The 27,065-nt window shown below is 43.2% G+C and overlaps 1 protein-coding gene and 1 long non-coding RNA gene across 8 annotated transcripts in view; one reads left to right on the forward strand and one right to left on the reverse strand.

Annotated features, from left to right (window-relative positions):
* The first annotated feature begins 4,057 nt into the window (after window positions 1-4,057).
* The window catches only part of KLHL7 (kelch like family member 7), an 80,037-nt gene continuing 57,029 nt past the window's right edge, over window positions 4,058-27,065 (forward strand). For 2 of the 7 annotated variants that reach the window (XM_057504580.1, XM_057504581.1), the window contains exon 1: window positions 4,066-4,214. Coding sequence is in view for 1 of the 7 variants with exons in the window: in XM_036877561.2 (XP_036733456.1) it covers window positions 4,291-4,410 (120 nt within the window). In the remaining 6 variants the exon portion in view is untranslated. Of the gene's footprint in view, window positions 4,411-4,451; window positions 5,051-27,065 lie in introns of those variants that run through there. The other 5 variants (XM_036877561.2, XM_036877568.2, XM_036877585.2 and 2 more) reach the window with 5 other exon arrangements.
* LOC118908354 (uncharacterized) overlaps window positions 19,762-27,065 on the reverse strand; it is a 71,817-nt gene continuing 64,513 nt past the window's right edge. The window contains exon 3 of the long non-coding RNA XR_008998511.1: window positions 19,762-24,653. This is a non-coding gene — a long non-coding RNA (uncharacterized LOC118908354). The remainder of the gene's footprint in view (window positions 24,654-27,065) is intronic.

A 27,065-nucleotide genomic window follows, 5' to 3' on the forward strand; every position in this document is an offset into this window, starting at 1 on the left:
CCCAGAGGTTCAAGTCAATCTTCAGGGACATCCTGACGATTTCCACAAGCTGGCCACAGAGCAGCTGTGATGGTGTGTGTCTGTTCTGCCATTCGGGCAGCTGACCTCCTCTCACTCTCATCCTCTCGGGCATGAAAAACTTTAAATGCCATATCTACCAGGTCTCCAAGAGGGGTCTGGGGACCATCCTCAGCCTTTTTAAGCTTGTGCCTGATGTCGGGAGCTGACTGAGTTATAAAATGCATGGCTAGGAGAGAGAAACCTAACGCTGAGGCCAGGTCAATTTTAGTAAAAGCTCCTAGAGTTTCTTTTAGGCACTTGAGGAATTCTGACGGGTTCTGGTCAGGCTTCTGGGTAATTTCTCTAAGCTTATCATAATTGATAGCCTTTTGGGCGGTTGAGTTCATACCTGCCAATAAGTAGTGGACCATGCTGTTCCAGCACGCCTCACCCTCTGGAGTATTATAATCCCACATGGGTTCCTGTAGAGGAACAGCTTCCCTGCCCATAGGTTCCCATTCATCTGTGGCATGGGCTTCATTGGCACAGTGCTGTGCTGCTGCCGTGACACAGTCATATTCCTCCGGGGTTAGAGTGGATTGGAGGACTACATGCACATCATGCCAGGTGAGCTTGTAGGCTCAAGTGAGGTATTTAAACTGCTTAGCGAACATTACAGAGTTGGAGGGAAAGGACCCCAATTGCTGTTCTACTTGGGACAAGTCTTCCAGAGCAAAAGGAACATGAACTTGCACTACCCCTTCAGCTCCCGCTACCTCCCTCAGAGGAGCCATCACGTGAGTTTGAGACTGCTGCGACTTACAGTGGGTTACAGGAGGGCTAGACCATTTGGGCGCCAGCCGTGGTGAGTAAGATGGCGGCGGGTTTGAAGGAGGGGACAGAGGGGGCGACCTTGGCAGTGGGGGATATAACTTGGGAATCGATACAGAGTTTGAAGGCAGGGGACTGGGGTATGGGGGAGTTTTATCTGTAATATCCGAAGTGGAGTCGGCACCTGTGGAGCGAGATGGCGGCGCGACTGGAAGAGAAGGGGAACAAGGCGGTGGAGGAACTGGAAGAGAAGTGGAACAAGATGGCGGAGAAACCAGGAGAGAAGGAGAATGAGATGGTGAAGAAACCGGAAGAGAAGAACAAGGTGGTAGAGAAACCAGAAGAGAAGGAGAACAAGGTGGAGGAGAGATACATGGAGGGAGGGAGCTGGCCCCTGCGGTGGGCCTGGAGGAGTGGGAAGGGGGTTAGTCGAGATCCTCCACTGAGTCCGTCAGAGAAGAGCCTCCCAGTAATAGGGGGGGTAGAGGTCGGTGGTCTTTGGCGGAGGCCTGGGCCAACAAAACTTGGGAAGGAGTACATTTAACACACAAATCTGGGCAGGTGCGCAAAGTCCAAAAAGCCTGCACATATGGGATTTCACTACACTTTCCGCTCCGATGGCAATAATTAGTTAAGTTGGTGAGGAGGCCAAAATCAAAAGTTCCCTCAGGAGGCCAGTGAGATTGGTTGTCTAAGGGATACTGAGGTCAGGCCTGAGAGCAAAGGAAGACCAGCTTCCATTTGTGAATTTCCCAGGACAAATAGAGAGTAGCCAAATTAGAAATGAGACACCGCAATGGGGTCTGGGCCTCTGTTTTTGAGGGCTGGTTCCCCATGTCTGCGTTTTTTCTCAACTAATCCCACTGAGAGGAGCGCCCAGCATCCCAAGCACACCAAGTCAGGGGAGACATCCTGGGAACCTGGGTGAGGGACGTCTCCCACACTACAGGGCCAGGGGCAGGCCGGATGTTCACAGTAGATGGGCTGAATGCCCAGGGGCCAGGTGCCCCCCTGGACGTAGCTATGATTTCTAACGGACCAGGTGAAACAGAGTTAGGAAGAGAAACAGACCGGGGGAAACTGAGGGACTCACCAGAAAATAGTCCATGCAGTGGAGAGCAGGCTGAGGTCCTGGGTCGGGGAAGGAGGGGGTGGAGCCTGCCCCGGGTTTCGGCACCATATATGTAAGATAAATTCCAATAAATCCGACTGAAGTAAGCAGGTGAAGAGAGGCAACAAAGGGCCAGGCAGTTTATTTGAACGCAATCCCCGGGTGATATTCCACTGGTCTGGAAATTGCAGGCCAGGGAAGTCACACCCAGCAGGACAGGCAGCAAGTTTTTAAAGAAGGCAGGGGGAGGGAGGGCAAAGGTGTACATTGGCTCATCTAGGGTACGTGGGGGTCTCTCATTGGCCTTTAGCCAGGTACTGGAAGGTTACCACTAATCCTTTAGCTTGGGGGAAGGGCTCTAGTTGGGAGGGTTATCTGATTAGGCTCTGGAAAGTTGGCAGACAAGAACCTGTTGGTCTCTTTGCCTCGTTTGGGGAGGCCTGAGTTTGTCCAGCAGGCTCACCCCTTCCCCTGATGCCTTTCGCCTAACAATAGCTACAGCAAGTCTTCTCCAAACACTTAATATGCAAATATATTTGGGATTTTTCTTCAAGAAGGACATATTAGTTGTTTCTCCAAGTTATATTCCCAGGGATTCTATTTCAGAGAGGAGGGGGTGGAGTGGTAATAGCTCATAGCGCTAGTATTCTGAGGAACACATTTTGGGAAGTTTTGGCTTAAATAGTAATAGTATCATTAATTTAGTAAAGTAATACTGTTCGTATCATGCTGGTGCCAATCTAAGCATTTTTACAATCCTTATACCAGTTCCATGTGGTTGGTTCTATTTTTTACAGGTGAGGGGACTGAGGCATGAGGGAAGTTAAGCAATTTGTCTAAAGTTGAACAACTAGAGAGTGCGGGTGTTTGATCTCTGTGGAAAATGAAAATAGAAAATGGGAATGGAATTATGGAATTACATTGTTCCTTGTTTCTTTTGCCTTGTTACAGAACAGCAGTTGATCTCATCATCTGCATTTTTGCCTTTAAATCTTGGATCCTTAGTGTCTCCCTATGTCTAAGAGTTAGAAGACAGGTTTCACTTCCTTTCAATTAAAAATTGCTTAATTACACTCTCATTTTTCAGTGTCATAGGCCAATAGGCCATTTAATAGTTAAAATTTTCATTTCTAATTTCATTAAGGATAAATGTTTCCTATTGCCAACGTCCACTCTAAAACTTCAAATGATTGACAAATTAAATAGATCTGAGAACCTCTAGATTAAAAGAAAAATATGAAGTATACAGAGGCATTATGTCTTATTCTTTTGTACAAATGGAGGCTTATATATGCACTTGCTCTTTCATTCATATGCTATACTATATTGTTTGCCCTCATCAAGAGAAAGCATTGTGCTTCAATAATGTAAATTAATTTACATAAAATATATATTCCTTTTCATACCTAGGTAGAAAAACAAAGGAATACGTAGAAAGTTTTCAGAATGTAAAATAATGTACAATTTCAGATAATCCTACTGTATATTACCATACACTAGAAAGAAAAAAGTATTATAGTTACAAAAAAAAAAAAACATCTTCGTGAGTTCTGTGATTGAGTTTCGCGGTTCCATAGAACACTTGCGGAGGCCTAACTGAAGATTTCTGGAGCTGACACCTGCTCGGTTCCAAACGCTGAAGAGTAAACCAGGCTAAATAGGCAAACATTCTACATAGAGACACAAACGGGACTGTGTGCTCTTGCTTTATGAATCCCAAGCAAATAATCTTGTGTTCTAAGTAATAAGCCTTTCACTTACAGTCTGATAGTCTTTCATCATTTAGTATTTATTGAGCGCCTACAATAAGAGTTTCTGACAGTGCAGTGAAGAGCAACCTGTTCCTATGAAGCGCAAACTTTAATGTGTTCATGTGTTCTACCGGCCAGTTATCCTAAAAAGATAGTTTGGCCACGTATCCTAAATTTGTAAAATCTGCCTTGGGGAAAGGAAAGGGCACGCGCGACCTTCGACGAGCTGTAACTCGAAACTCAACTCGCGCCTAGAGGCGACAAAAGCAACCGCTCCGCGTCGCCTGGCTCGCAGCGGCGCGCGGCTCTGACGCTAGACTCCGCCCCCTGCTCCCTTCACAGCGCCCCCGCCCCCTTGAGCGAAGTGCGCAGACTCTTAAACCGGCTCCGGCTGTCTGGGGACGCCGCGCAACCTGGTGCGTCGCTTCCCGGTGAGTTTCTGACTGGGCGCCAGGCCTGGTCCTTCCGCAGTGGCTGCGCAGGGAGCAGGGCGCTGCAGCCGCAGTCCGGCCTCGGTGTTGGTAAGCAGAAGCCCCAGCAGCGCGCAGCCCCTAGCCCGGCCCGGCGAACCCCGGGCGTAAACGTTGCTGACTGAGGATGGCAGCCTCTGGTGTGGAGAAGAGCAGCAAGAAGAAGACCGAGAAGAAACTTGCTGCTCGTGAAGAAGCTAAATTGTTGGCGGGTTTCATGGGAGTCATGAATAACATGCGGAAACAGGTACCGCCTCTGTGGGAGTGACAGACGGCGGGGGGGTGGCGGTCCGGGACTCGCGCCCCTTGCTCCCTGGGCCGAAACCGGCGCCCATGGACCGCGACCGTCTTCTTGCTCGGTCCTCGCCCTTCTTTCTGTTTGCGCAAAGCTGCCGTTAGTAGAAGTCAGGTCAAACAATTCTGGAGCAAAAGCGCCTCCTCTTCTGCCGGTGCTGTGGCTGCCAATTCCGACTCCTGGGGGACTCCTCGGGCTGGCATTCGGCGCCGGGTGTCGGTTGTGTAACAGCTCTGCCCTAGTTATCGCTTTGTGAGGCGAAGATCCCTCCACTGGCGAGCCGTTCAAGGTGTCGTGAGATCTTGTGCGACGAAGCGCCTTGGCACAGCCCAAGCCGAAGCCCCCTGAGGAAGGAGAAGCATTGCCGGCCTGAAATCAGCTACTCTTAAATAAGGATCCCCGCCCCTCTTCTTTTCCCCGGGTGGAGCTAGTTGAAGATAAATCCTCCTGTTCGGGTTAATTTAGAGCAGGAGCAGGCATCGATAGCTACCGTGTGGTCTTTGAAGGGCACTCTGCGCCTGTTATTTAAGAGCAGCTCTTTGTTCTTTGATGTGTGGCGCATTTATGAAAGACTTCGGCGCTTTGGCCAAAGGTGGGTTATGAAAACGGATGTTAACGCTAGAGAATGTAGACTAGAAAGGGTTTGTTTATTTTAAATTACATAATATCTGATACCAATAAGTATAGAAACGTCAGTTGGTTACATTTTCTATTCGGTACGCTTTGTTTATAGAAAATACGTATCTAATATTTAGGGGAATATTTCAGTTTTGTGACAGTGGTCCTGTTTTTCAAGAGGACAAAGGCAGGATGTGAGTACGAGAAACTGCAAAAGCTAGTTTGTTTATCTAGTGGTTCTTATGGGAATATGGAAAACAGTAGAGGAATTTGACTTTTTTGAAGATAATAACTTTTGGTTTCTTTAAGCAAACTCTGATGCCGGAATCTTGTCTTTGTGCGTCAGCTCCCGGCATGGTGCATGAATGCAGTAGATACCTGTGGGAGTGCATTTAAATCTTTCTTGTCCTTTGTGCTGAGGTAGCTGCAAATGTCTGACCTCAGTATTTTATGTAACTTACTTTCACTTATCTATTTTCATGTATGCATTCATGTTCCTTCATGTATACCTTTTTATATTTACAATACTGCTGACTTCAAGTTATTGGTGCATTCTGCCTATAAATGGTAGTCAAAGACAGTCCACAAGTGTTCAAATTTGTTTGCAGCAGCCCTCCCACTCCCCCAAATAATTTTTCATCCCTGGCCTCTACCATTGTAAAGCATTGCCTCGTTCCTTAGATAGATAGGGTGCAGCTGGGTTGCAGCATCAGCTGTTTACTTAAGGAGATTGTCTCAGACTGTATGTTTAGCTCTTCGATTTATATCCATTTCTTAGACTTAGCTTTAGACTGTGCTAACATCTGTTTACTTAATAGAAATACAGTTACTGAAAAACCATTATTCTGTTACATAGTAGGGGGAGGAGGAATATGGATGCTAGGTGAGCAAACTGGGACCTTTTCCTATCTTAATCTGTGGAATTCTCCTTGTGTCAATGATTCTCCTTTGCGTATTATTCAGACAGTTCCTCAATAGCCCTTTTATGAACTTTATGAAGTCCTGCATCTTTTGTAAGATGTGCATTTTCAATTTCCAGTTGATTTACATTATAGTTGTTTTGCTCTGTTCAATATCATAACACAGGAGATAGTAACCAAGAATGTCTGACAAGGGCAATTGATAGGAATTGGCAGAAATAGAAGCTGGTGTGAGCCAGAGAAGGAGTGTTTGAGTGAGGACCAGTTTTTTAAGTGTTCTTGTTCTTTAGTGAGTATCTTTGTGTTGTGACTATTTTTATTTCCCCTTATGACCTCATTACTTTGAAGATCACAATAATGAGTGCCAGGACAAAAGGCCTCCTCTTTACATACCCAGAAACATCCCTATAAGAATTTGAGAACACTGTGAAATTAGAATACCTGAATTCCAATTTCTGCTCTACCATTATTAATTAGTTTTATGATCTTAGATAATACAATTTAGGTTATTTTATCTCTGTAGCATAGCAGCCAATCCTATACATAGTCGTGAAAGGGGAGCAGAGCCAGGAGCCTCTGCTTCTTCCAGAGCCTTTTCCTTCATTATCCTTTCAGTCATTTCTAGCCTTTTGGTTTTAAGTAAACTTCCCAATGAAGATGGATTCCCAGTGAAGTAGGATTCACGTAAAAGGATACAAATTGTAAACATGCAGCTTAGTGAATTATTACAAAGTCAACACACCAGCACCACCAAGAAATAGAACATGACATGTCTACCAGAGGTCCCCCCTTATGTCCTTCTCAGAACCTAGCTCCTCAAAGGTAACCACTGTTGTAACTTCTCTCACCATACATCTGTTCTTGAACTTTTATAAATGGAATCATACTGTGTATGTTCTTGTGTCTTGCTTTCTTTAAGGCAACATTGTGTTTGTGAGATTTATCTATGTTGTGTGTCTAGCTCTAGTTCATCCTCACTGTATACAGCATTCCACTGTATTAAAACACCACAGTTTATTCTATTATTATGGACGTTTGGGTTATTTCCAGCTCAGTACTATTAAGAATAGCCCTACTTTGAACATTTTTATATATTTTGTACATGTCTTTTGATGTGCAAATGTATGCATTTCTGTTGGGAAATACCATGAATGGAGCAGTTAACTCATAGGTCATTCTACATTCTGCTTTAATAGAGCAGTTTATAGTCATGGTTCATGTCAAAATCCAGCTGTCATAGTTTCCCAAATTTTGTGGCATGAGAGTGGCTTTTGATCTGCCTCTTTGTTAACACTTGGTATTGTCAGTCTTTATAATGTTAGCCATTCTAGTGTGTATAGTGGTATCTTATTTAATTAGATTGAGCACCTTTTCATTTATTTTCCTAACTTTTTGTTTAGTTTAAACTTGTTACCTGGTAGAGTAGAGAGGGGCTCTCCAGCAGGGCTGGGTCATAGTCACTACTGGGCATGTCTAGTTGCTGTTACTGTTGTGTTAATGAAGTCCAGGAGACCCTTAACATGTAAGGCATATGGTTTGAGACCTTCCTGAGTACCATGATAATGTACAGTTTCCTCACATTAAATGAATTAAGGTGTAAATAGAATTTCAAAGCTTGTGCTAAAGCCCTATTGAGAGTTAAGTGAGAAAACCACAAAGCTGATTTGAAGATTGGATGCTGGATAGTCAGCAGTGTTCACTCACTAAAATGACTCAGATTCTGTACATTCACCTCTCCAAAACTGTAAATTATTTACATGCCATTAATCCTAAAGGTCTCTTGTGAATAATATAAATCCTCACACTTCCTGAGCACTTACTCTCTACTACCCATTCTGCAAAGGGTTTTACATGCTTTCTCTCATTTAATTCTCCTAACAACTTCCATTGACAATTCCCATCATCCAGACTTTCCTCTTCTTAAACTCTCTTCTGTCTTCTCTTTTTGCCTGCCCAGCTTAGGAGATATCAACTCCTTCTTTATTTTCTTCCCAGTACTGCAAGCTTTCTTGACCCTCTGTCCTTTTTTCACATCTATCTGGCAAAAAGCACTAATGACTGTTTACCTTTTATGTACAAGGCTTTCGAGCACAACTGGAGAATATCTCATTGCTGGGCAATCCTCTGCCAAGTAAGTCCTACTTTCAACTGGGCTGTCAGTACAGTGAGCAATCCTACTTTTCATTTATTTTTCTCTAACCTAAGTCCTTTTTTTGTATCTTTTCAGTAGATCATCCCTCTTTTGACATCACAAATAGAGTCATTAGTCTGAAACACTACTTTTTAACTTTTAACTTTCCACCACCTAATCTATAAACCTATTTAGACACTTTTTCTCTTTATTCTGCTACAATGGAGAAGCTGCCCCTTTTCCATCCAAGGCCAGTACTTTCACCTGGGCTCTGATGCCCTCAGTGCCAGCCTGGTCAGAAAAATTATTCTGTTGGTTATTTCATCTCTGCTGAGCATCTTTAACTTCTCTACTGGATTCTAGCCATTAGCATTTAGGCATGTTTTAACCTCTCCAGCTTTTAAACCAGCCAGCAAACCAATCCACCCATTCTTAGTTTCAACATTCCCTTGTAAATAATACCTTTCTCTCCCTTGTTTAAATGAAAAGTTGGGTAGATTGACCACCTCTTTTGGGTCACCGTTTATTTTTTCCCCTATCTCAGTTTGGCTCTCTAGTTCATTCATTCAGATGAATAATACTTACTGAGAACCCACCATGTAATAGGTTTTGGCAGATTCTGGAGTTGCAGTGGCGATCAAAGCCAGACAGTCCCTGTTCTCCTGCACTTTAGAGTCTAGTAGGAGAGAGACATTAGTCAAGTACACAGAAAAAAATGTAAAATTGCAACAGTGATAGGTATAATTAAGGAGAATAACATAGTACAATGAGGGCATATAGATGGATGGTTTGACCTTCTGGACAGTTTCCCTAAGGAAGTGATCAGTGAACGAGAGCTGAAATAAGAGTATGTGTTAACTAGACACTTTAAGGAAGAGCCTCTTACGTAGAAGGAACAACATATGCAGAGGCCCTGAATGAGAGACCTACTTCCCATAGGATGACAAGTACAAGAGACTGATTAGAGGCCAGTGAGACTGAGGCACAGAACATACGGGGGAGAATGGTGCAAGATGAAACTGGAGAAGTAGGTACAGACCTGGCCGTGCGTAGCCTCATATATCAAGGTAGAATGTTTTGTCTTTACTCTAAAACCCTTTCATGTGTGTGAAGAATTAGTGGATATTATCTGTTTTTCTTTTGAAAAGGATGGCTGACTGCTCTGTGGTGAAGGAATTAGAGCTCTGAGAGTGGTTGCTGACTGACCAAATAGGAAGTTATTGCAGTAGCTCAGTGAGATGGTCCCTTGGGCTAAGAGGTAATAGCAACAGCAATATTGATGAAGAAAAAGTGATAACATTTAAAAGATATAGAAGGTAAAATCAACAGGACTTGGTGGTCATGATTAGCATATGTGGTTGTGAGGACTAACTTAGCCAAATTAAGATGAAACGGTCTCTGATAATGAGTAAGTTCTCAAATGGGGCTATTTTTGAAGCTGTTGTGGTACTGGTGGTTGATAGGATGCTGAGAGATTCAGTACAGAGTGTCACTGGCCTTGGGTTCCAGAATCATAACTAGAGATGACACCATTCACTGAGGGGAGATAACTAGAAAAGGATTAAGGCTTTGAGGAAAGGATTGTAATTTGTATTTTAGACATGTTTAGTTCACATTGCCCATAAGACACTGAGGTGAATGATGAGTTGATGGGTCTCAACAGTTGTGGATTCAAAGTGTAAATTTGTGAATTATCTCCAGATAGAAGGTAACTTCTTCATTGAAGCTGCAGAGAATCAAGAGTCTATGATAAAGTTAGGAAATGGGCCTGTAAAGGAGACAAAAATGGAGTGGCCAGAAGAGGTAAGAGGAAAATGAACATTTTGGGAATCATCAGAAAGTGTTCCAGAAGGAGGATGGCAAACTTTGAAACATGTGAGATGCCAGAGTAAGATTAGAAAATTCTCATAGGATAGTAGCAACACAGAGAGGTTTGTTGATCATAGTGAGAGTTGTTCTGATGGCCAACAGAGATAGAAGTCAGATTAACATGAGTGAAAGTGAGTAGGATACGAGAAAATTGAGGGAGCTTTTTTTCCCCCACCCTCAATAAATTTGACCTGAAGAAATGAAGGTTGTTTGGTTTTATTTGTTTAAATGGAAGATATATAAGTGTGTTTAAAAACTACTGGAACTAACTCATTTGAGATGTAGAGGTTGAATATATATATGACAAGATAGGTAATTGATAGGTAATTCCTGAAATAGGATCCAAAGTGAAGGTGATTAATCTCATATAGGAGGAGGACAGTTCCTCTTCCATAAGAATGGGAAGGAGGAGACAGTGGGTAGGTAGGTAGATTGTGTTTGGACTCAAGAGAGTGAAGGAGTTTCTATTCAGAGGATTTTGTTTTCTCTGAAAAGTAGGGATTAGATCATCTGCTAAAATGAAGATTGAGGAAAGTCGTCTTTGTGAAGAACAGAAATGGTGTGATGGCTGGTCGTGTTTTTGAAGGTTTTTTGAGGTTAATTATCATTAATTTGTAATGAATACTTATCCTTAACCTGGCTCCAAAGCCCTGTCTGATCTGATCTCAACCTACTTCTCCAGTCAGATCTCATACCACTTTTCTCTTAGTCATTTCACTCCAGGCACCTGAATTCTTTTCAGAGTCTAAAATGTTGTACCAGTGTCTATAACTCTCTTGCCCTCCTATTCATGCTTCAGTTCTTCCCTGAAATGTCCTTCATCCCTGAATGCCCTGGATTGTGACAAGGCCCTCTATTATGTATTCTCTTACAGCACTCTGTGCCTTTCCTTCACACATTGATCATCTGTATAAAGTCAATAACACTTTTTAGTTTGATGTGTGTCTTTGCTACTAGGTTGCAAGCTCCATCAGTGCAGGGACTATGTCTTATTCAGAGCTATATTGCCAGTATCTACCACAGAGGTGCTCAGATACTTGTTAAGTAAATAGTTGATGACATAGATATGGTTGATAACACCTAGATGGTAAGAGCAGAGTAAGAAGAAAAGTGGACAAGGGATGAAGCCCTGGGGAGCATCAACATTTTAAAGGATAATAGAAATGCGTTGGAGATTAGGGAGTAGAAGGAAGAAAGACAGCAAGGAATAATGTCATTCAAACCAGGATGTAAGTTACAAAGAAGACACAGTCAGAATATCAAATGTAATAGGGAGGTCAAAAAAGTTTCCTTTGGATTTGAAAATTGGTGGTTTTATCAAGTAAAGTTTTAATGGAATGGTTGGGGTGGGAGTGAGGGGAGCAGATTTTAGAGGACAAAGGAGGGACAGAGTGGTGGATGCATGGAGAGGAGCCTGCCTCCTCTGCAGCCCAGGCTTTCCGGGATGGGATTAATGTTTTTCCCCTGATCTCCTGTGGTAGGTTCTAGTGCATACTGCCACCATGAATTTATCACATGTGTGTTGAATGCATGAAAACAGAAGCACATCTCAAGGGAGACATAAATGTATTAAAATTCCCTTCTGAGAAGAAAGACAATCAAGATTTGGGAGATGTAAGAACCAGGGCAGCCACAAAGCCTTCTAGCCTTTCTGTGGAACATATCAGCTGTGACTACTGCCAGTCTGTTTCTCTCTCAGTTTCAAATCTGAGAGAGAGAGGATTTGATAGACCTAAATGTGTTAACCCTTTGATCCGTTATTTATGTTAAGGAAAACAGGGCCGTGTAGCACAAACATGATCTTGAAAGGCCTATTTTATGTATCAAGGCCATTTTCCTGAGAAGGGGGAATTGCAAGTCCAGTTGCTACTCCAGTGAGCATCTACTACAAAGATTCCTATCAGTGAAATAGCTAGTGTATTATATCTTTTAATACGTAATAATACAGCATATAATTTAGATAACATTCTGTTGAGCTGTCAAAACTATGGTTGATTAGTTAATATTTAAGAGACACTATTAAGTATATGACGTCTTTGCTAAGTATCATCAATCCTATACTTATATCAGATTAGTTTATTGGAAAATGGCGTGCCAGGATTAAGTGACTTCTTAGACCTTCTCTTTGAATTACAATTAAATTGAATCACAATTTAATATGATGCTATAAGCTTTTATTGTGAAATGTTACTTTAAGTCTTCTGTAAAACCTCCTTTAGTAATGTCTTTAGTCACTCTTTGCTTTGGGAAACAGCATTGTGGGTAAAATTGCCATATTTCCAGAATCTCTCACCTGGTTTTAGTGTATCTGCATATCAATAGGTGTTTCCAAGGGGTGGAGAGATTAGTTCATCTACATATCAATAGGTAATTACAAGGCCCAGAGAGGTTGGGTGGAGCCCTCTTCTACAGCAGCCTGGTCAAGAGAGAGACAGGATGACTGCTTATAAGAAATAAATGGATTTTTTAAACTTTATTTCTCTCTTTGACTGATTTCAGTTTCACAGGTATTTTGCCCCAGGGTTTTCCCCGCAGAGTTATATCTGGCAGAAGTCGGCAGGACTGTTGAACCTGAAATCTGTCTACATGGGTGCAATTCTTGGGCAGGCTGCCTCTAGGCTAGGGAGGCCCCAGTGGCTGCAGTGGTAGAGGGTACAGCTTTATTTTGGGACCCCTTATATGTGGACTTCCAATTGGGGGGCCTCTAGTGGGGAATTGGTCTAGGGTAAAGCACTTCCTAGAGGGGTGGGGCCTTCCCTAGAATTGGGAAAGAGTGGAGACAACAGAAGTTGCAGTTAGCCCTCCATCAGATAGAAAATTGCTTAGAGGCCCTGAGTGGCTGTGTAGCAGCTGGCATTGTAGGATCTCTTTTTGTCCAAATAGTGGAAAGTGTTAGTGAGGAGAGAGAGGGTTATCAAGGAGAGAGAGAGACTCCAACAGGAGAGAGACACACTTCAGCATCGCTTGGAGTTGCTGGGTGATGACCAATGGGATGCCCTTGAGGAAGAGAGACAGTTATTGAGAGGACAGGTCGCACTCCTGGAAAATTCCTTAGCAGCAGTGAGCAGGGAGGCAGCAGGAGAGTCCTCTTTGCAGAAGATCATGGGGGAGGGGGTGGAAAGAGCAGTGCCTTCAGCTCTGGAGATGGTGTTAAGAGGAGGTGGGACTGAGGGCTGATCTGTTGCCGAGGCCACCACCTAAGGCACCAGCCTCTCCTGTATTAAAGGCCTGCCCAGTTGTAATTAAGAAAGTAAAAACACAATAGCTGCAGGTTCCTGAGGGTGAGGAGCTGCCCCCAACTCCAGGTTGTGGGGCACTTGGTGCTCCGCCCCTGTGTCCAGGATGAGCTAGTGGTCATGAGCATCTGGTATTGGCAGAAGCCATCAGAATCTCTGCCTACATGGCTTTTGCATCTCTGGGTTATGGGGGTGTAAACATTGTTATGTTGGGTTCTGAAATGAGCAGACTGACTTCCCTGACAAGTCACCCTTCTCTCCAGCTGCGGTTGCAAAGCGCCTGTCACACCTCAGGGAATTGGGTGCTTCTGGATTGGTTGACAGCAGCCATCAGGGTAGTTTGGCCTAATCAGGGTGATTTACCATACTTACCACTAGCTGGAAAATGTATGCAGAGCTCCAACAGGTGTTATAGGAATTGGACATGAAAAATGTCATTATAATATGGACCCCTAGCGCCCTGATGAGGAGTTGTTCACCATAGGAATAGAAATCTGGTGCTCCATACAGCTCCCCCATCTCTCTTTGGGTCCCTAGTGACTGTTCTTGACCCCCACATAGGACAACCCATAAGTGAGGCTACTCGTACTTTAGCAGATCTAGGGGAGGCTGAAATAATAAGGGCCTGGAAGTACAGGCTACAACTGAAAGGAGAGGTGCAAAAGGCCCATGAAGGTCTCAAGGACCCAGATGTGGGTTGATTTGATAAAAGCCAGGGTAGTGAAAGAACAACTTGATGGGCAGCCTAATAGGATCTTATTAGAATTATGGCACCAATTAGAGCCAGAGCAGCAGTTCCAGCCACTGAGGTCCAGGACATGGAAGCCAGAGGAAAAGCCCCATGTCCAGCCTATATCCCTGCAAGACTTCCTGGGGGACAGTACTCAGGCTCTGCCTGGGCCCTCATCCCCACAGAACAATGATTGAGCATTGTGGTTCAACTGAGGGGAGGGTCAAGGCCTCTCCTGGTGGGGGACCAGAGGCCACATGTAGAATTATATTTGAAAGGGTATCTCGCCGCAACCCTCCTTACCCCAGAACGACTCAGGAGACACGAGCCCACGCAAGAGATTTTATTATCTGAAAGAGAAAATGGGTGCCCCCAGAGAGAGGGAGCAGCAGCTCGGGGTGAGGAAGCACATTTTTAAGGAGTGGGGGTAGGGTTTGTTCTGCATTGGTGATGAGATCTTAAGGGGTAGGAGACCATCTGGTCGGTGATGATTGGATTTTAAGGGGTGGGGATCTTAGCGCACCAGAATTTGCCTTCATTCCCATTTTTTTCTTTTCTTAATTGGGCCTCTGGGGAACTGGGCGTAGAGTCTCATTTTCTAGCTACTTCCTGCTGGAAGGGGGCGCAGATTCTGGGGTTAACGAGGCCATTGCTGTAGAGTTGGGGAAGAGCAGGCATCCTGAGATGATTCGTGATGTCATCTAGCTGGTTTCATTATTCTTTGTGAGAAGGCCTTGATAGCCCTGGAGGAGTAACTAATTGACAGTATGATTAGAAATTTTCAAAATTTGATTTTGAATGAATTTTTGGAATAGGTTAATGAAGCAGGGAAGGAAAAGGAGAATAATAATAATAGAGGTAATAGGGTCTAGGAGGGGCAGGAGCCAATTGAAGGGGTAAGGGAACGGATTGTTAGGGGAGTTTTCTAGGAGTTTGGAGGCTTGTTCACCAAGGTGTTTTGCGCCATCCCGGACAAGACTGGATTTGTTGGTGTAGAAGCAGCATTGTTCTTGGAGTAGGGCACATATGCCGCCTTATGTATCTGTAAGGAGGTCCTGTTTGGGTTGTAGAGTAGATTCCTGAAGGATTTGTAGTCTGTAAGTTGTAAGTGGTCCCATTGGGATGGAGGAGAATCATGAAGAATGCATTTTTGAAGTCAAGAACGGAGAAGTAAGTAGAAGAGGTGGGGATAGTGGATAATAAAGTATAGGGGTTAGGGGCTACTGGAAGGATTGGAATAACAGCTGCACTGATAATTCTTAAATCTTGAACTAGCCTATAAGAGCCATTAGGTTTTTTGATAGCCAGTATCAGGGTGTTGTAAGGGGAATTGGCTGGTCTCAAAAGGCCCTTTCATAAAGGGGTATTGAGATAGTGAGGAGAAGGAGGTGTAGGGTCTTTGAGTTTGATGGTTACAGATGGGCAGGTGGCGATAGAGAAGGTAGAGGTGTCCCAGACTGTGGAGTTTACTTGACAAGGGGGTAAGGGAAAAGGGGAGGGAGGTGGGTGTGGATGGTTTGGAGAGCAAGTAGAAAAGGGATCAAAGGCAAGTCGGGGTTGAGGCGCGGGCCAAAGATAAAGGAGATAAGAACCCCTAGCTTGGACAAAAGGTCTCTTCCCATAAGGGGAACCGGACAATGGGGAATCACTAAAAAGGAATGAGAGAGAGGCAATGCCTCTAAAGATGCAGCGAAGCATGGGAGTTTGTAAAGGTTGATAATCTGTGCCCTCTACCCCGACTATAGAGGACTGTGAGAGGGAGGTAGGTCCCCAAAACTCCAGGACTGAGTAGGTGGCCCCGGTGTCCAAAAGGAAAGAGATGGGCCTACCCACTACTACAGTGGTTACCCTGGGATCCTGTACAGTGATGGTAGTGGTTGGGTGGAGGAGTCCTGGGCCCCCTCAGTCATCAGTTGCCAGACCCAGAAGGTCTATGTGTGGAGTGTTAGAGCTGGATGGCCGTGCACCTCTCGGTGTGTGAGGACAGTCAACAGCCCAGTGTCCCTCCTGATGGCACTTAGGGCATGGACCCAGGGGCTTCCGGGGATTTGGGCAGGCTCTAGCCCAATGACCCGTTTGACCACATTTGAAGCATGGACCAGGAGGTCCTCCTGGCTGCTGCTTAGGAAGTGAGGATACCCGAGCACCAGTGGTTGGGGTAGGTTGAAAGGCCTTAGCCAGCATTTGATATTTTTGTTTACAGGCCTTTTCATCTCTTCCATTATATACATTGAAGGCCACTGCCAGGACTTCTGCCTGAGGAGTTAAGGGTCCCTTCTCCAGACGTTTAAGTTTAGTCTTAATGTCGGGGAAACTCTGGGTGAAGGGTGAAGAAGTAGGTCATTAATAATTGTCTCCCATCTGGGGTCTCAGGGTCTAGGTTTGTATATTGCAAAAGAGCTTTGGTGAGACAGTCTAGGAACATAGAGGGATTCTCATTTTTATCCTGAATAACCTCTTGGAGTTTTTCATAGTTAATGGCTTTATTGGCTGACTTCCTGAGACACGCCATGAGGCTGGTGATGAATTGATCTCGACTGGTGACTCCCCCTGCCATATTATAGTCCCAATTAGGGGTCTCGGTCAGGAACCACCTCAGCACCAATTGGATGAGCTGGAATAATTTGATGAACCTCATCGGCATGAGTTCTAGCTTGTTCCCAGACTCACCTACGCTCCTCGGGCAAAAGTGTATTGGATAGGATCATGTGAATATCATGAAAGGTAAGATCATATGATTGAGTGAGGTACTGGAACTCTTTTATGTAAGTAGCTGGGTTGGAGGTGAAAAAGCCTAATCTTTTCTCAGTTTGAGATAGGTCAGAGAGAGAGAAAGGGACATGGACCTGGACAACGCCTTCCGTGCCTGCTACCTCTCATAGTGGGGCTATGATTTGGGTACGAGAGCGAGTAACCGGGGGACTTGGTAGGGGATCTCAGGATGGGAGGGAAACTGGTTGCCACTGAGGAGGCGGGGATGTTGCCCTGCTGCTGATGGGAGCTTGTGGTGGGAGACTTGGTGGGGGTTGAGGAGGAGGAGGCTGGGCAGTTTCCGCAGTGGCACCAGGTGGACTGGGTGGTTGAGGAGAAGGAGGAGGTGCCATGGGGATTTGGGGTCGGTAGGGTGGGGGTTCATCAGCAGGGTCAAAGTCAGAGGATGTAGTGGGATCTGGTTTGTTGGAGTGTGAGGACTTTAAGGCGAGTAGTAGGTGTTTAGGATTGCAGGGGAGACAGAGAGAGGTCTTGGTTCAGAGGTAGGAGAAAGTCTGGATATAAGGAATCTCTTTCCACTTGCCCGTACGCTCACAAAAGTTATATAAATCTCGGAGAATATTAGGATCTAAAGAGCCATTGGGTGGCCACTTGGACTGATTATCTAGAGAATATTGTGGCCAGACCTCATTACAGTAATGAATAAGTTTAAAAGGTTTGAGGTCTGAAGTGAGGTGGAGAGGTTTTGGATTATTGGGTAAGCTCCCTAGCGGTGACTCTGCGGGAATAGAGGGGCCAGATCCCATGGTGAGAATGAAACTGTTCACAAGTCGCTTGTGACGAGGCGTCCCAGAGCGATTGAGAAGGTCGTGGAGAAGACGAGACACGGAGTTGTCACCACCTCTCACCGAGCGGTCGAGGCGAAAACGCCGAGGAGGCTCGATGCCTGGTACCAGGAGTTTACAAGTAGATAAAGGGAGACCGGGCCTCAGTGAATAAGGATTCTCACCATGGGGAGGCAGAGAAGGGTTGACTATGGGGATCAACCGTGACTCTGAAAGTCGTGGTTGTGGGTGCTCCTGTCCCAGAGGAGCCCTTGGGGGTGCTGGACACTCAATGGTCACTTCCCAGGTTCCAAAGGGACATTTAAGTCAACCATGAAGGGGAGACTTACCAAATTGAAGGCCAGCGTTGGGCGAGAAGACGAGCAACCAGGGAAATGGACGGTGAGCCCGTGGAGAAGGATCGGGCAGTGAGGGTTCCCAAAGCAGCTCAGATTCCCGGAGGAAGAGCAAAGTCAATGGGAGAACCTCATCTGAAGTCATGGCACCAATGAAAGGATATCTTGCCATGACCCTCCTCACCCCAGAATGACTCAGGAGACACGGGCCCATGCAAGAGATTTTATTATCTGAGAGAGAAAATGGCTGCCCCCAGAGAGAGGGAGCAGCAGCTCGTGGGTGAGGAAGTGTGTTTTTAAGGAGTAGGGGTAGGGTGTTCTGCCTTGGTGATTGGATCTTAAGGGGTGGGTGACCATCTGGTCACTGGTGATTGGATCTTAAGGGATGGGTGACCATCTGGTTGGTGGTGATTGGACCTTAAGGGGTGGGGGTCTAAGCGCACCAGAATTTGCCTTCAATGTTCATTGTTCCCCTGTGAATGTACAGTGTGTCCTGGCCCTGGCGGACATAGGAGCTGGATGCTCCATGATTTAATGTGACTCAAAGGTTTTCCAGGAACATACTCCCACCCACTACTGTTTGCAGGGTGGGGCTGAGTGGAACAAGCCTGAATCCCCTTGGGAATAGGGCATCTAATGCTGTGTGTGATGTTATGCTCATGTCTGATTACTTTACAGATAAATGTGGCCTTGTTGCAAGAGGTTTTGGGTCTTGTAGGCTACTGTACAGTGTTTTTTCTGCACTTGGCACAAACTCTGAAGCCCTTATGCCATTTGATACGAAAGGGCATCAGGTGGGGCTGGCATGAAATGTGCATTTACCTCTGCTGTTGCAAAATGGACAGTCAAGTCCATGAAGGTCTTGAGTGAGACAGACATCTAACGCCCTGTGAGCTAGATGTCCATGTGACTGAAGATGGCTGTGGCTGGGGCCTCAGCAGCACTTTGTAGCCCAGGTGCATTGGCTAGCAGAGTAGCCTGCCTTGGGCAGAAGGCAATGTAGGCTGTAGGCTGTAGCCTGTTAGTGGGGCCTGCCTTTGACCTTTGAAGAGGTCAGCAGAGCCCCATCAGAAGTGCACTGCGTGACTGAGTTCCACAGCAACCTGGAGACTACATGGCTTTGGACATTTTGACACATGGACCAATGATGACTGGCCCTTCTGGCACCTTGGGGACAAAGCCTGGAAGCTGGCCTTCTGAGTGTTCCTGGAGTAACAGCAGAGTGGCCCCCAAAGATGATGGTAGTGTAACCAAAAAGGCTGGAAGATAAAAGCATCTTACTGGGCAGTTTTGTCTTACCATTGTGGCCAGTGCATGTGCCTCCTGTAGCCCTACATATAGACCCATCAGTAACCCCCACAGGGAGAGGGGTGAAAGTCTGGTATACTAGACAGGACAAGATCCCATTCCTGCCACTGTCCTATCACAGGACCATTCTCATACCTGATGGCTGTTATCATTAAAACATGTATAAGGTTATTTTCTTCTACAGTCCTTGTGGCCTGGATGCTCCCCCTGGCTGCAGCTGCCATGATGATTGCTCTGAACTCCCTACCTGTTCAGCTACTGACTGCCTGTGGAATGGGGGAGCTATAGACTTAATCTGCCTAGGACTTTGAACCTAGCTGAAGCCTCCAGTTTGAGGATTATCATGATTTTATTGCTGTTGCTATCTTATGTTATTAGCCTGGTTACAATGCTCAAGTTTTCTTGCACAGGCCATTGCAGAAGATGGGGAAAGTGTAGATTGTGAGGTGAGATTTCTGGAGGGGTGGCCTAAGGGTAAAACTGCAGTATTTCCAGAATCTCTCTCCTGGCTTTAGTGTATCTGCATATCAATAGATGTTTCCAAGGGGCGAAGAGAATCAGTCCATCTACATATCATTAGGTAAATAACAAGGGTGTGCGAGGGCTTTTCTGGACCAGAGAGGTTGGGTGGGGCCCTCTTCTGCTGCAGCCTGGTCAAGAGAGAGACAGGACCACCTCTTGTAAGAAATATATAGGTTTCTTAAACTTCATTTCTCTCTTTGATTGACTTCGGTTCCAAAGGTATTTTGCCCCAGGATTTTCCCCCTGGAGTTACAAGCATGTTCTAGTGGAAATAACATACACTTTGGAATCAGATCCTGGGTTTGAGTCCTAGCTCTGTCTTCTTACTAATCATGAGATATTAGACAAGTCACAACTTCTGTAGCCTTTTATGCTTATATCTGCACAGTAGTAATAATAATATACTGACCTATACCTTACTGATGTTGAGAATAGTGAAAGTGTGAAAACTCTTGATAAATTATTGTTGTACAAGAGACAAGGATATTACATAATGATAAAGGGATCAGTCCAACAAGAGGACATAACTGTTATAGATGTCTATGCACCCAACACAGGAGCACTTATGTATATGAAACAAATACTAACATAATGAAAGGGGGAAATAGACTGTAGTGCATTCATTTTAGGAGACTTCAACACATCACTCACTCCAAAGGACAGATCAACCAGACAGAATATGTAAGGAGACAAAGGCACTGAACAACACATTAGAAGAGTTGGACCGACCAGACATCTACAGAACACTTCACCCAAAAGCAGCAGGATACACATTCTTCAAGTGCACATGGAACATTTTCAAGAATAGATCATAAACTAGGTGACAAAAAAAAGCCTTAGTAAATTCAAAAAGACTGAAATTGTTCCAACCAGCTTCTCAGATCACAAAAGTATGAAAGTAGAAATAAATTATGCAAAGAAAACAAAAAAGCCCACAAACACATTGAGGCTTAACAACATTCTCCTAAATAACCAATGGATCAGCGGCCAAATAAAAACAGAGATCAAGTGATATATGGAGACGAATAACAGTAATTGAACACTGCAAAATCTGTGGGACAAAGCAAAGGTTGTGCTAAGAGGGAAGTATACTGCAATACAGGCCTACCTTAGGAAAGAAGAACAAATGAGGCCCTAAGTCAGTAGAAGGAGGGACATAATAAAGATTAGAGCAGAAATAAATAAAATCAAGAAGAATAAAACAATAGAAAGAATCAATGAAACCAAGAGCTGGTTCTTCGAGAAAATAAACAAAATAGATAAGCCTCTAGCCAGACTTATTAAGAGAAAAAGAGAGTCAACACACATCAACAGAATCAGAAATGAGAGAGGAAAAATCACTACAGACACCACAGAAATACAAAGAATTATTAGAGAATACTATGAAAAATTATATGCTAACAAACTGGATAACCTAGAGGAAATGGACAAATTTCTAGAAAAATACAACCTTCCAAGACTGACCCAGGAAGAAACAGAAAATCTGAACAGACCAATTAGGAGCAAAAAAATTGAATTGATAATCAAAAAAGTACCTAGGAACAAAACACCTGGACCAGATGGTTTCACTGCTGATTTTTATCAAACATTTAGTGAAGACCGAATACCCATCCTCCTTAAAGTTTTCCAAAAAGTAGAAGAGGAGGGAATACTCCCAAACTCATTCTACAAGGCCAGCATCACTCTAATACCAAAGTCAGGCAAAGACACCACAAAAAGAAAATTACAGACCTATATCCCTGATGAACATAGATGCAAAAATACTCAACAAAATATTAGCAAACTGAATTCAAAAATACATCAAAAGGATCATCCATCATAATCAAGTAGGATTTATCCCAGGGATGCAAAGATGGTACAACATTTGAAAATCCATCAACATCATCCACCACGTCAACAAAAAGAAGGACAAGAACCACATGATCATCTCCATAGATGCTGAAAAAGCATTCGACAAAATTCAACATCCATTCATAATAAAAACTCTCAACAAAATGGGTATAGAGGGCAAGTACCTCAACATAATAAAGGCCATATATGACAAACCCACAGCCAACATTATACTTAACAATGAGAAGCTAAAAGCTTTTCCTTTAAGATTGGTTACAAGACAAGGATACCCACTCTCCCCACTTTTATTCAGCATAGTTCTGGAGGTCCTAGCCATGGCAGTCAGACAACACAAAGAAATAAAAGGCATCCAGATTGGCAAGGAAGAAGTTAAACTGTCCCTGCTTGCAGATGACATGATATTGTACATAAAAAACCCTAAAGACTCCACTCCAAAACTACTAGATCTAATATCTGAATTCAGCAAAGTTGCAGGATACAAAATTAGTACACAGAAATCTGTTGCATCCTATACACTAATGATGAACTAGCAGAAAGAGAAATGAGGAAAACAATTCCATTCACAATAGCATCAAAAAGAATAAAATACCTAGGAATAAACATAACCAAGGAAGTGAAAGATCTATACTCTGAAAACTACAAGACACTCATGAGAGAAATTAAAGAAGATACCAATAAATGGAAAGAATAATATTGTCCAAATGGCCTCTTGTCTAAAGCAATCTACAGATTCAATGCAATCCCTATCAAAGTACCAACAGCATTCTTTAACAAACTAGAGCAAGTAGTTCTAAAATTCATATGGAACCACAAAAGACCCGAATAGCCAACGCAATCCTGAGAAGAAAGAACAAAGCTTGGAGATTACACTCCCTGACTTCAAGCTCTACTACAAAGCCACAGTAATCAAGACAATTTGGTACTGGCACAAGAACAGACCCATAGACCAATGGAACAGACTAGAGAGCACAGATATTAACTCAAGCATATATGGTCAATTAATATATGAAAAAGGAGCCTTGAACATACAATGAGGAAATGACAGCCTCTTCAACAACTGGTATTGGTAAAACTGGACAGCTACATGCAGGATAATGAAACTGGATTACTGTCTAACCCCATACACAAAAATAAACTTGAAATGGATCAAAGACCTGAATGTAAGTCATGAAACCATAAAACTCTTAGAAGAAAACACAGGCAATACTCTCTTGAATATAAACATGAGCAACTTTTTCCTGAACACATCTCCTTGGGCAAGGGAAACAAAAGCAAAAATGAACAAAACAGACTACATCAAACTAAAAAGCTGTACAGAGAAGGACACCATCAGTAGAACAAGAAGGCATCCTACAGTATTGGAGAATATATTTGTACACGACATATCCAACAGGGGGTTTTCATCCAAAATATATAAAGACCTCACATGCCTCAACACCCCAAAAGCAAATAACCCGATTAAAAATGGGCAGAGAATATGAACAGACAATTCTCCAAAGATGAAATTCAGATGGCCAACAGGCACATGAAAAGATGCTCCACATTGCTAATTATCAGAGAAATGCTAATTAAAACCACATTGAGATATCACCTCACACCAGTTAGGATGGTCAACATCCAAAAGACAAACAACAGCAAATGTTGGCATGGATGTGGAGAAAGGGGAACCCTCTTACAGTGCTGGTGAGAATGTAAATTAGTTCAACCACTGTGGAAAGCAATATGGAGGTTCCTCAAAAAACTCAAAATAGAAATACCATTTGACCCAGGAATTCCACTCCTGGGAATTTATCCAAAGAAAACAAGTTCTCAGATTCAAAAAGATATGCACCCGTATGTTTATTACAGCACTATTTATAATAGCCAAGATATGGAAGCAACCTAAGTGCATATCAGTAGGTGAATGGGTAAAGAATATGTACTTATACACAACGGAATACTATTCAGCCATAAGAAAGAAACGAGTCCTGTCATTTACAACAACATGGATGCAGCTAGAATATATTTATTATGCTCAGTGAAATAAGTCAGGCAGAGAAAGACAAATACCAAATGATTGCTCTCATTTGGGGAGTATAACAACAAAGTTAAACTGAAGGAACAAAAGAGCAGCAGAGTCACAGACTCCAAAAAGGGACTAGTGGTTACCAAAGGGGAGGGATGGGGAAGGGCAGGTGGCAGGGAGGGAGAAGGGATTGAGGGGTATTATGATTAGTACACATGACGTGGGGGCGTTCATGGGGAAGACTGTGTAGCAGAAAGAAGACAAGTAGTGACTCTATGGCATCTTACTACACTGATGGACAGTGACTCTAATGGGGTATGTTGGGGACTCGGTAATATGGGTGAATGTAGTAATCACATTGTTTTTCATGTGCAACCTTCATAAGAGTGTATATAAATGATACCTTAATTTAGAAAAAATTTTTTAAAAATTATTGTACAAATACTTTTGGTATTGTTAGTGGAGTGAATCTGCCGGGATTCTTGGTTACAAGCAACAGAAACCTATTTTGTCTTAAGTAAAAACAGTTTATTGCAAAGATACCAGGAGTGTACAGTGTTGACCACATGCTTGAAGGTGAACAGGCATGCCAAGTGAGCAGGGACCAGGGGTTCTCTAGGCTGCAGAAACTTTAGAGTCAGTTACAGTGCAGGAACAGTCTTGACTACTTGCTGCTGCCATAAATACAGTTTTCCTTCCATCGTCCTATCATTCACTAAAGATTCAGAATCTTGGAAATAGGTGTCTAATTGTAGGCTTAAATTGTTTGCCAACTTTTGACTCTGCTAAGGAATGAATACAAGAAATATCTGACTTTGGCTTCCATAATGAGAGGCATGCTCTTGAGAATTGCCCTCTAACTAAGATAGTTCATACTGAGGAAATTTTCCAGAAATGGGCGCTTGGGTTTCTAATAGGCAGGGGAAATTGTGTGTTGGATTGCCAGAATCCACAAATGTCCACTGTGGTCTATACCTTAAACTGTCCACTACAAACATGCATGCTCTTATTCCTATAATTTAGAAAAGTCACCAATTAAGTTGTTTTCACTTACCATATCTAGCTCCAAGTTCAAGGTCAGATAGGCATTCCTTCTGTAGTCATTTCAATATCCTAAGGATTAAGCAATAATAGATTTTTTTATATGATTATGGAAGGGAAAGGGAAAGAAGAAAGGAAAGTAGTTAACATTTAAGAAAATATAAGAGCAAGTATGAAATTTTATAAAATAGAGGCCACATTCACAGTTTATTGTTATTCATTAATAGTTTATTATTCATTGTTGTATTTATGACTTCTTCCTCTACTGCTTTTCCTGGTCTTGAACCAACTTCCCAAGGTTCTTTATCTTGAAGCCTTTTGGTCTTTCCTGTATAAGGTTACTTTAGTCTTTCATTAGCATTTATTACCAGATTTGGCAATACTGGTGTTGGGACTGAGGTTTTATTTTATGCTACTTAAAAACTTCAGCCTGTTTGATTTTATGCTACTTAAAGACTTTAGCCTAATTATTTAGCTTGTTGCTGTTTAAGGAATGCTGGCAGACAACATGAGACTCCTAGGTCAATGACAACAGACTTGATTACTCACAGCAGAGTATCACGAGAGTCGGCATGTATGCATCAGTTCCTCGCCGCACAGGTACTATGAGGGTGTCATGGTAGAGCCCAGATGGATGTTATACCCAGTGGGTTTGTCTTGTCAGCTAGATAATGAGCACTGAGTTTAAGGAATCTGTCATTTTTATGATAAGCAATGAACAAGTCTGCTCTTATCCTGGAGGGGATAACAGTTGCTCACTCCGAGCACAACCCTGAGAAATGGTGGACCAGGTAAACAGTGACAGGGCCTGGTATTCTTGGCACATCCAGGAAGATACGTAGAACTGAAGAGACCCATAGAGGACTGTCTCTCCCAACAACCAAGGAGATCCCCTGAATTCCAGCCATCTTCTGCCCCATGGAAAACAAAAGTTTTTTTCTTGATGGCCAGGTAGGCACCTAACCAAGGGTAATAACTGTTGTTCTTTTTACCCAGTGGCATGGGGAGGCCAAAATGGCCAAGTCACTGTCTTATCTTCCAACTCTGTGGAAACATTGTTATATTACGTGGTTGACTCATTCTTCTTCTGGGTCTCCAAATCTCTGAACTGGCAGAACTCTCCTTCAAAAAGACTAATTGCTGAGCTCAGAAACAAAATTTTTCTAAGTGAATCATTAAGTGTGATAGAGGAGATTCATTCATTCCTTGGTTGCTAGACTAATTCTGACTACAGAGAAACCATTCTAGCTCTATAAATAATATGAAATCAGATAATTTGAAAATGGATTCTGTTTGTGGTGCTGGGAACAGGGCAAAGGGACTGAGAGAATTGGAAGGGGAGAACATTTCTGACCTTCACCTCACCCAAAGGACAGGAAATGGGTATCTTGAGTTCATATCTATTTTTTTTCCTACTTTTGCCCAGTTAGAGAGGTTGCTGATCTGTTAGAATTTAAGACATTGCTGTTTTATTAATGGGATGGTTATGAGACTTGCATACTTCTACTTTAAGTTTCCATTTGCTAAGCAGAACAGTAAGGTGTGTCTTACAGTAGACTTTATATGCTGAATTTGGGCCCAAACACCTTTTTTTTGTCCTTGCAGGACATATGACTACAGATTCCAAAATTTAGATTACTGGGATACACAGGGATGAATAGAAAGGCCTAAGGCTTTTCAAGTAGAGCCTCATTTTCCAACCTTGTTTTACTGAAGAAGCACTGCTTTGTGGGGATTTACCAAGTACTTGCTCATCTGTCAATAATGTGTTTTTTTATGTCTGATTTGGTTCTTGATCCTTACATAAACTCCCCGAGTTGAGAATCTCAGAGGACTGAATGGTAGAATTCAGGTACCAAAGCCCCACCCCAAATCCCAATAGAAGTTATCTGTACCAAGTAGCTATAAGTTCTTATTTTCAAGTTTTTTTTTCTTTCGGTTTTCTGTTTCTTGCTGGCACAGGGAGTTTTTTGTCCATCTTTTCAATCTCTATCCATAACTGTCCTTTTGTATATCCTCTGGAGACCAGATTAGAAGATTATTTAAATTTTTACTCCAGAAAGCTTTGAAATGGGTAGATATCTATAATTCCAGAGTGAAAGTTCACTTTCATTTCCCATCTTAAATTTTTCTCAGTCAAGAAGTCATTCATGCCTCTCCAGATTGTCTGCAGTAAACCAAATGATAGCTTAAAGCACTCCATCTAATTCCATAGTAGCAACATAAAATACCCCAAATTTGACTATTATGAACTCATTAAATTCCCACATCTGTGATCTCCCTGTGAATTAAAATTAAAGGCAGTTGAATCCCAAATGTCTGTTCTTTCTAGTTTCTTACATTGCTCAGTTTCAGCCAGAGGCATTCTCTTAAGTGGTTGGAGTCACGGTAGCTTTTCAGCAGCTGCAGCTTCAGTGGCTGCAGCCTGGGCTGTTGGAATAGATTGTTAGTTTAGCACCTCAAAGCTGAATTTCTCTAATTCAA

This window comes from Manis pentadactyla, chromosome 7 (genome assembly GCF_030020395.1).
Source record: "Manis pentadactyla isolate mManPen7 chromosome 7, mManPen7.hap1, whole genome shotgun sequence".
Classification (NCBI taxonomy): Eukaryota; Metazoa; Chordata; class Mammalia; order Pholidota; family Manidae; genus Manis; species Manis pentadactyla.